General features: G+C 38.6%; 1 protein-coding gene across 1 annotated transcript; it reads left to right on the top strand.

Annotated features, from left to right (window-relative positions):
* The first annotated feature begins 473 nt into the window (after positions 1-473).
* LOC140889300 (uncharacterized) lies at positions 474-3,642 on the top strand. The gene is made up of 2 exons (XM_073297017.1): positions 474-2,281; positions 3,579-3,642. The coding sequence occupies exons 1-2, from the start codon at positions 474-476 to the stop codon at positions 3,640-3,642; spliced, it is 1,872 nt and encodes a 623-aa protein (XP_073153118.1).
* Positions 3,643-10,153: the final 6,511 nt, after the last annotated feature.

Below are 10,153 nucleotides of genomic sequence, written 5' to 3'. Positions count from 1 at the left end.
GTATTGAATCAGTCCTTAAATTTGTTAGAAACGTGTAGGCTATAAATTGTAATCTTGTTTCCAAATGATTGACAGAGCCTTGATTTATTCTACTTGTAGTAACCTATGCAATTACTTGTTTTCTATTTAAATGAATATGCTGCTCAATTAGTGAAATAGAAGATGGATTATTTGTTGTGCGTTCCCTGAAATTGCCAATGATATGTATAAAAATCAGAATCAGAAAATACTAAAGCTCTTTAAGATGTTTTAAAGAGTACTAAAATGTTTTTCCTTTGTGCATAATCAAATATCGATGTTGATTATCATCAGCTTGAAAATATACATGTTAACATTATATATTTTATTCTCTATAGTGTTACTTACTAAAAGAATGGACAAAGAATGGATGTCAAAGTCTTATTATCATCAGCTTGAAAATATACATATTAACATTATATATTTTATTCTCTATAGTGTTACTTACTAAAATAATGGACAAAGAATGGATGTCAAAGTCTCGGTTATCAAGTGAATATGAGCATGGAGTAGAGTCTTTCTTGAAATTTGCAATAAAAAATGCCGAGGATCGGGAAGCAATATCTTGTCCATGTACAAAATGTGGTAATCTGAAGAAGAAAAAGGTAGAGACTATAAGGGCACACATGTATTCTAATGGTATAGATTTGACATATCATACTTGGATATGGCATGGTGAAAGGTCTGCGATGAAGAACTCAAATAATGATCGTAATCAAAAAAGGGAAGATGTACCAAAGTTTGACGCCGAGGAACCAATAGATATGGTACATGCTGCATTTGATAGTTATGCTGAGAATCCAACCACATTCAAAAATCTACTTGAAGATGCTGAGAAACCTTTATATCCTGGATGCAGTAAATTTACAAGGTTATTTGCAGTTGTAAAATTATTCAACTTGAAAGCCAAATATATTTGGAGTGACAAAAGTTGCACCGACCTACTCAATTTGTTAGGAGAAATTCTTCCAGATGACAACGAATTGCCTTTATATTTCTACGATGCAAAGAAAAGCTTGTGTGCATTAGGGATTACTTATGAGAAAATCCATGCTTGCCCTAATGATTGCATCTTATACTGGAAGGAGTATGAGGATATGAACAGTTGTCCTACTTGTGGGATGTCAAGGTGGAAGATGGGCCAAAACGATACGATAAAGAAAGGAGTTCCTGCAAAGGTTCTATGGTACTTCCCTCCAATTCTGAGATTTGTACGAATGTTTCGGAATAAGGAGTTTTCCAAGGAGCTGACTTGGCATGCTGATAAAAGACTTAATGACGGATACTTACGCCATCCAGCTGATGCACCTTCTTGGAAATTAGTAGATCACAAGTGGCAAAATTTTGCTGCTGATTCAAGAAATCTTAGATTGGCCATTTCAGCTAACGGGATCAATCCCCATGGTATGATGAGTTCTACATATAGTTGTTGGCCAGTTTTAATGATCACTTACAATCTTCCCCCCCGGTTGTGTATGAAGAGAAAATTTATGATGCTCACAATGTTGATTTCTGGTCCCAAACAACCAGGAAATGATATCTATGTTTACTTAGCACCTCTAATCGATGACTTGAAATTCCTATGGGATACAGGTGTTGAAGCATATGATGCATATAGACAAGAAACCTTCTCGCTCAGAGCTGTCTTGCTTTGGACCATCAATGACTTTCTTGCATATGGAAACATGTCAGGATGTATTGTGAAAGGATATCACGCATGTCCGATTTGTGGTGAAGAAACATATTCAACAAGGTTGAAACATAGCAGGAAAATGTCGTACACAGGCCATAGAAGGTTTCTACCTGCAAATCATCCTTATCGAAGGCAAAGAAAGGCATTTAATGGGGACCAAGAGTTCAACCCTGCACCCAAACCATTGAGTGGCGATGAAGTGTTAAAAAAAGTCGATGGAATTCATTGTCATTGGGGAAAAATGAGAAAGAAGATTCAGTCCACGAAGGATGATGTAAAACCATCCTTTAAAAAGAAATCAATTTTCTTTGAACTTGAGTATTGGAAACATCTATATGTTAGACATGTTCTTGATGTGATGCATATAGAAAAGAACGTCTGTGAAAGTCTTCTCGGTACGTTTCTTGACATTCTGGGAAAAATAAAGTATGGAATTGCAGCTAGATTAGACCTTGCTGAAATGAATTTGAGGACAGATTTGGCTCCAGTGATGGGGGAGAAGAAATCTTTTCTGCCAGCAGCATGTTATACACTTACAAAAGATGAGAAAAGAAAGATTTTGAATTCTTTGTATGGAATGCAATTACCTACATGTTACTCATCCACAAATAAAAGATGTGGAATTCAATACCCCTGCTATCCATTTGATCGATTAAGTAAAAATTCTGTGAAGGGCAACCACATACAGGGGATGAATCATTGTAACTACATATCCCCATATTTCCACAGAATCCTAAAACTTGACACTGATCACTCACAGCAGCCCACCTCATAGTTGAAGTTCCACTACCTGTTAGAAGCATTTGTTTCCAACTTGCCATTATTTTTGGTTCCACGATTAGTTCTAGACTTGGGAAGTTTCAGTCTTCCTTCTCTTTTTCCATAGAGAAAGGAATTACAAAGAGACCATGATGGATACTGAGATTTAAAGGCTGAACTACCCCATTAATTATAAAAGTCTTAATTTTTCTGACATAAATTGAAATGGATAATGTGTGATGAACTGTAAATTGTATGTTACTGTTTCTTGCCACATGAAGTTACTGTTAAAAAAAGATATGTACAAGAATCTGGTATCCTAGGAAATAAAGGGAATTAGCTTTTTCAAGTCAATCTGTGTATAGGCTTAAGGTCAAAAAGGTACAATTGTTTATACACAGAAAGAAGAGACTGGGAGACATCATAATTTGAATGCGAATAACGATTTAATCTATAGTTTCAAGATATAACCAAAATTTATATGTTTATATATGTATCCTTGTTCGATCATGCTCGAGTATATATGTGCATGTGGAGTGTCTAGCTCTGAAATATAGAGAATTAATGATCATGAGTTGTTGCGCATGCATGATATACATATGATATATGATATATATGAACTGATGAATATGGGATATATGGGCTTTGCAAAGATTTATAATATTTGTTTGCAAAAGAAGTTAACATCATTAACAGCGTGAAAAAATTCATGTGATTTTGCTATAATTAATGTTCCAGCACCAGTTTTATATGTATATTTATATATTTGTGTATGATTTGAAGAACATGGTCTCTTTGGACAGGCCTGCAGCAGGCTTATCTTTTGAATCATCATTGAGTTTCTTCTTGTTCTTGGTCATGATTGACTAAAGGGTCCAATAATATTCCCAATAATAAAATGTAAAAATCTTATTAATGTGTGATGAACTGTAAATTTACATAAAAATGAAAGTAGCCCATGTTATGAGGTTTACATTTGTTAGTCTATTTTCTGTTTCATGATGTTTGATATGCTTCCACTGTGCTGTCATTTATAAATTTATGGTTAGATTTATATGGTTTGATATGATGTTATATTTAACATGTGTTATCTAATGTTGTATTTCAGAAATCTGGTTCTTACTGGTGGCGGAGATCGTCTGGTTCTTACTGGTGGCGGAGATCGTCGCTAACTGTGGTCGCATTCAGAAAAATTGCATTGTTAGGAACAATTTTCTTTCAATATTGCAGCACCATCTTTGTGGGGATAGCTAGCGTTAAATGCTTGTTGATACCTTGCAATTTCAATATATTGCAGCACAATGACTCTATACTTTTTTATGAGAATATTTTGCCACATATTTGCAATTTCATGTATTTTAATAGTGTTATTTATATAGAAATTTAAATTTGAAAAAAAAATCGAAAACAACGTTCTTAACGACAACGTTTTTTATTGGTTATTTTGGCACGAATTAACAACAAAGCACAATGATTTTTTAAGAAACCTCTACCAAGCGCAACGTTTTTTTACACGGAGAAAGCGTTGTCTTAGCTTCAATCCACAACGCTTTATATGCGTTGTGATTTCTACAAACAACAACGCTTTTGCAGCGTTGTCTTTTATACAATCTACAACGCTTATCCACAACGCTTTATATGTGTTGTGATTTCTACAAACAACAACGCTTTTGCAGCGTTGTATTTTATACAATCTACAACGCTTGTGATTTCTACAAACAACAACGCTTTTGCAGCGTTGTATTTTATACAATCTACAACGCTTAAAAGCGTTGTAGATTGTATAAAAGACAACGCTGCAAAAGCGTTGTTGTTTGTAGAAATCACAACGCATATAAAGCGTTGTGGATTGAAGCTACGACAACGCTTCATCAGTGTACTAAAGCATTGTAATTTCAAAATACCACAACGCTTTTAATAGATACGACAACGCTTTTTAAGCGTTTTCGTATCCAAATACCACAACGCTTTTTAAGCGTTGTCTTTTTCGAAAACCACAACGCTTTTTTCGCGTTGTCTTTGAGCGTTGTCTTTTACAACACTGGCTACGACAACGCTTTTTTGGGAACATTAACAACGCGGAAAAAGCGTTGTCTTTGGCCATTTTTCTTGTAGTGAGAGGCCGTTTGGATGAGGAATTTCATCCAAGAGTTGGGGGTCATTCCTGAAGTTGTTGGTCCAGTCCCGGTGTACTGTGACAACACTGGTGCCGTTGCTCAGGAAAAGGAACCAATGTCTCATCAAAGATCAAAACACATACTGATGAAATACCACATCATCCGGGAGATCGTGGAAAGAGGAGACATCACTGTCGAGAGAGTGGCCTCTGTAGACAATATCGCTGATCCACTTACTAAGCCCTTTCCAGGACCATTATTTGACAAACATCACGAAGCAATGGGACTACGTAGTATGACTAGTTGGGTTTAGGGCAAGTGGGAGATTGAAAGAGTGAGTGCCCGGTTAGCCAACTTGTGGCTAAGAGTTTTTGTGACTCTATGTGTAAACAATCTTTGTTTAATATAATTTACACTTTTATATTGGCATTTACTTTATCTTTTATCATATTATTATGTTGTGACGTACTATACGATGTTTAGATAAATACCTTGAAAATACTAGAGCTCATGTAAGATGTGATAGTAGAATTGAATGACTATCATGAAACACATCTTATAATCACTGTATATTCTAAATAGTTCCTAGTCAATTGAGTCGTCCGCAAATAATGATAAGGATCGCTCAAGATTGAGACTAGAATTTGCGATGCCTAGTACCACGTTTCATTGGTATAGAACATAGAGATGTTCGAAGCATGCAAATGGATATTCATATGATGGATGATCGAACTACCCTATTCGGACTTTCCAAGTGGTTATCATTAATTGAGTGGATAAGTCCGCGGTTTTGGTTGTACACCATTAGTCCTTACTACTTGAAACATCATGGAGACTCTATATGTTAGTACTGTACTTTGACTCGTTTATCGACTCTATGAGGGTCATTAGGTGTCGAGATTGGGTATAGTTACGACACATATAGGATTCAATGCTTTGTTGTCAAGGATTCACCACACGCTTGCGAGTGTGGATATCCTATGTGATCTGAGGAGATATTAGTGTGACAAATCTCTGGCCAGAGTACATGATGTGCTTTAGGTTACTTGGTTTCCTAGTAGCACATGCGATGTGTAACGCCCTGTTTTTATCTTAAATGAGTTTATTTGAGTTAATCAGATATTACAGAGTTCTCGAGCCGGTTTGATTTTGATCAGGGTCCTTTTTGCAAATTTTGGAAATTTCAGGGACTAAAATGCAAATATGGAATTTTATATATTATCTACAACTTGATTGGATTGAGAATGGTCTTCTTCTCCTCCTCCTTTCCTTCTCCACGCCTCCAACCTCCATTAGAGAGCCAAACGTGAGTTTGGAGCTTTCAAAATCCAGTCCGAGCTCGATCCGTCCGTTAGAAATTAATTCTGAAGGCAGATTATCGATCACTGCAGTGAGAGCTCTGTTATATTGTAAGTATTTCTCCGATCGGATATGTTTTGTTTTTCGGAGGTTGTTAGAATCGATTTAGAGTCTAGTATGTTGTTCTAGACAGAGTTCTGATCGTTTATTATCTGTCGGTTTTGAATTAGAGCGACGTCCGGATTTGTTATGATTTTTGGAAGCCATTTTCGAAAATGTGGATTTTGAGATTGATGGGTTTGCTTTGTTATTGTTGTTTTGGGCATTGAATTGAGTTGTTATCAGTATTGAACTGCTGTCTGCGTTGCCGGTTTAGTGAGTTTATAGCCGTTATGCCGTCGGTTTGAGTTTTGGGTTTTCGAATCGTTTTTGGTATTGAGTGAAGCCTTGGCTTGTGAATGATCGTGATTGTTGATCAAATCTTGTATTCGTACAGATTCGTTGGAGTGTGTCGAGCCCTGTGTTAGCAGCATTGTTCGTCGAGAGTTGGACGAAGAACGGTAAAGAGATTTCCTTGAACCGTTGTTTGTTGTTTAGGTTGTCTAGTTGTTGATACAATCTTTTGTTGTAGCTTGTCCGGAGTTGGATCTACGACATTGAAAGGTAAAAGCAGTCATCGTAGCGGGATAGCATACTCGGGACTGTTGGTTCTCGAGTTTCCCTTTTTAAATCACATATTGCATTGATACTGGTTCTAGCACGTGGAACTTGTAATTGTTGATTGATTGAGTTTTTGTTATGTGGCTTATGTTTATGTTTCTGTTATGCATTCATCTTGAGCCTACTTTGATTTCAGCGGGAAGAACCGCCCTTTTTGTTAGACGTTTGGGAACTATGATTGAGTGGCCTAGGTTGTAGTATTTCGCCTAGTGCTAGCATACTCATTATGGTTGCTCAAAGTCTAGAGGAGTGGGATACGTGGCACCACCTCGATTGGGAGAGTCGGTGAGTCGTTACGTGATCTCATCCTCGGGATCCCAAAAGCAGAGCAATACTCCCGTGTTTATCAGAATCGATATCCTGGTTTTAAAGACATGCATATCATTAACTTCGACTTGAATATGTGGTTTGATAGCATGTTGTATATTCATTACTTGATATGTTGCTTTTACTGGGATTATCTTTCTCACCGGTTATCCGGCTGTTGCTTTGTTTTGTATGTGTACTTGGCAACAGGTGGGGCAGGATCAAGTCAGAAGAGGCATGGTTAGCTTCGAGGGCAAGTAGTAGAAGTGAGACTCGGTTTAGAAGTCGAATTAGCATGTTTATCTAGTTTAAGATTGAAGCATGTTAGAACTCGAATTTGATATGTTTTGTTATTCGAATTAGTTTGTATTCGGATTGTAATCTGAAATCGAAGTATGTTGTTGTTGTATCGATTTAGACTTCTGGTTGTTTTTAGGCCTTCTGAAAGCATGACTTGTTATGGCATGTTTCCCTACACCCTGTTATTGCATTTGTATTTGAAGGCATGTCGGACCAAGCGCGGAATTCTTTTCTTTTTTTTTCTGCAGCCTGAGCATTTCTGCCCAGGCCTTCCGCGCGCGGGCGAGGAGTTCCTCGCGCGCGCGCGAGGCCTCCGTTGGGCCTCTGAATCGTTTGCCCGCGCGCGCGCGAGCTTGGTACCTCGCGCGGGCGCGAGCCTTTAAAAAAAAAAAAAAAAAAAACTTTTGAATTGTTTTACTCTTGGATTCTTGTTCGCTTACTTGTTGTTTAATCCGAGATTAGTGGTTTAGAATCGAGGTCTCACATTAAGTGGTATCAGAGCGTTAAGATTCTTGGTCGAACTAGAGTGAGCGGGGTAGATCGAGTCTGTGTGTAATGACTCCTCGCATGTGTTTGAATTATTTAATTGTGTACTTAATTCCATGCGAGCATGCTTTATTGTTTGAGCATTATTTGAATTACATGGTTGTGTGATTTAAATTAATAAAGCATGATCTACTTGAGATATAACTGTTTCTGTTCTCGACTGGTTTTCGGTATTCCAAGCGGTTGTAAGGGCACTGATGGTAGCGATTGAGATATCTCGTGTGCTAACCTTTGATTATCAGATGGGTCCTCGTCGAGTGATAAACAGAAACACACCACCAGTTATCCCTGCGACTGAACAAGCTAGCACTGAGGTTGATCAGTTGGATGCTTCAGCAACTCCTATGGAAACCTTGCTGAAGAGGTTTCAGTCGTTCAATCCGCCATTGTTGATGGGTTCAGAAAATCCAGTTGACTGTGAGAGTTGGTTGGATGATATGGATCAGTTGTTTGATTCCATTGACTACACAGATGACCGCCGAATCAGGTTAGTAATTCATCAGTTGCGTGGTGGTGCTAAGAGCTGGTGGATCATGACAAAGAAAGCAATTGAGAGTAGAGGTACAGAGGTTACTTGGACTCTTTTTAAATCTGAATTTTATAAGCGGTTTTTCCCTATCTCGTATCGTAAGGATAAGGGAGCAGAGTTTGCAAATCTGAGACAAGGGAATCTGAACATTGAAGAGTACGTGGCTAAGTTCGATAGTCTGTTGCGTTTTGCACCTCTAATTGCCGGAGATGAAGAAGCTAAGGCAGATCAGTTCATCAACGGGTTGAACCCCGATGTCTTCACGTTGGTTAACACCAACAGGCCTATCAACTTTGCGGATGCCATGAATTACGCAAAGGGAGCAGAAGCAGGCTTGTGGAGGCAAAGAGGTAATCAGGGGGCACCTCAGCAGCAGAGGCAGTATCAGAACCAACCATCTCAGTACCAGAATCAGCCACCTCAACATCAGAACCAGCAACAGAGGTATGAAGGTGGAAACAGTGGGGGAAACAGAAAGGACCAGTACAAGGCAAGAGGTAAACAGTTCAAGAGACAGGGGAACAGTTCGTCCAGTTCCAGTGGTTCGAAGCAATTCGGTTCAGGACCGAGTTTTGGGTCATCATCCTTGTACTGCAGCAAGTGTGGAGGAAGACACTCACCGGATCAGTGTGTGGGAGTCTTCGGCAATTGTAACACATGTCAGCAACCGGGACACTTCTCTAAAGTGTGCCCTCAACGTAATAGAGATAGAGCTCAGAGTGGGAGTTCGTCTAGACCTGCAGCTCAGCCGAAGAGGCAGTCGTCTGCAGTGCACTCTTTCCAACCCCAGCAACAGCAGAACAGACAAGGAGGTAGCTCTAGTGCAAATCAGCCTCCGAGAAAGCAAGCACGAGTCTTTGCATTGACAGAGGTGTTGGAAAACTGGCGTTCAGATCAATCACGATTGATACCCGGTGCAGCGGAAGTTTAAAATTTTATTATGGAACAATTCCATAGTGTGGGTATCAACCGTTTAACGATTAAATTATAAGTGTGTGTGTAAAATTAAATAACTATTATTAAATTTTACCTTCAATCTCGAAGCGAGATTATTGGACACCACACAGATTTCTCTGCGCTTCTTGTATCTCCCTGGAACTGATGAATATTCTGTCCTTCAATCAGGTCCACGAATAGAGGTTTAATCCCTCTGATAGATTGCACTAGAAAATCTATCAGAAGTTTTCTACGAAGAGAATAAACGAATTTGATTCGCTATTCCAGACTGCAATTCAAAATCACAGACCGGAATTTCTCACGCAGAGAAGGGAAGGGGGGCGGCCGATTTGAGAGAGAGGAGGCTAGGGTTTTCGAAAAACCTGTCTCAAATTATGACCTATTGTGTGTAATTTCTGTACTGCAATAACTTATTTATAATGCAGGCCACTAACACCTTAGGGCCCATTAGTCATAAGTTGAGGCCCGACAAGCAAAGCCCGCATGTTCAGAAATTAATATAAAATTCATCGTGACTCCAATTGATAAACCGATTTTACCAATGTGCACAGAAACCATTTCTGCACATTTTAAAGTCAAGATAAATTTTCCTGAATCCGAATTCAGTGGTTTCCAAAAATGTACATCCCTATGTCATTTTAGGAAATCCTACTCCCTTACTCTTATTTAAGAAGTCCAACTTCTTTATTCATTAAATTTAACTCTTTAAATTTAACTATCTCAACGGGGATTAAAACTCCATTACACTGTGTGACCCTCAATGGTTCAGGGATACAGCTAGCCGTGGGTTCACAACTCCTTGTGACTCGGAACAACGATTTCCGACTTGCCCAACGAATCATGGTAAAGCGCCTAGCAACATCGCCCCATGATTCCCTAGGTATCACTGATAGTGCCTACAAGAACCAG

The sequence above is a fragment of the Henckelia pumila genome, chromosome 3 (assembly GCF_033568475.1).
Source record: "Henckelia pumila isolate YLH828 chromosome 3, ASM3356847v2, whole genome shotgun sequence".
NCBI lineage: Eukaryota > Viridiplantae > Streptophyta > Magnoliopsida > Lamiales > Gesneriaceae > Henckelia > Henckelia pumila.
The sequence above is the reverse complement of the archived record's forward strand: the minus strand, read 5'-3'. Positions and strand labels throughout refer to the sequence as shown.

Bases quoted from the DNA above. Each gene is read 5' to 3' on its own strand.
- LOC140889300 (XM_073297017.1), top strand. From the start codon at position 474: ATGGACAAAGAATGGATGTCAAAGTCTCGGTTATCAAGTGAATATGAG. The intron at 2,282-3,578 runs GTATGGAATGCA...GTTGTATTTCAG, and splicing joins AGAAAGATTTTGAATTCTTT to AAATCTGGTTCTTACTGGTG.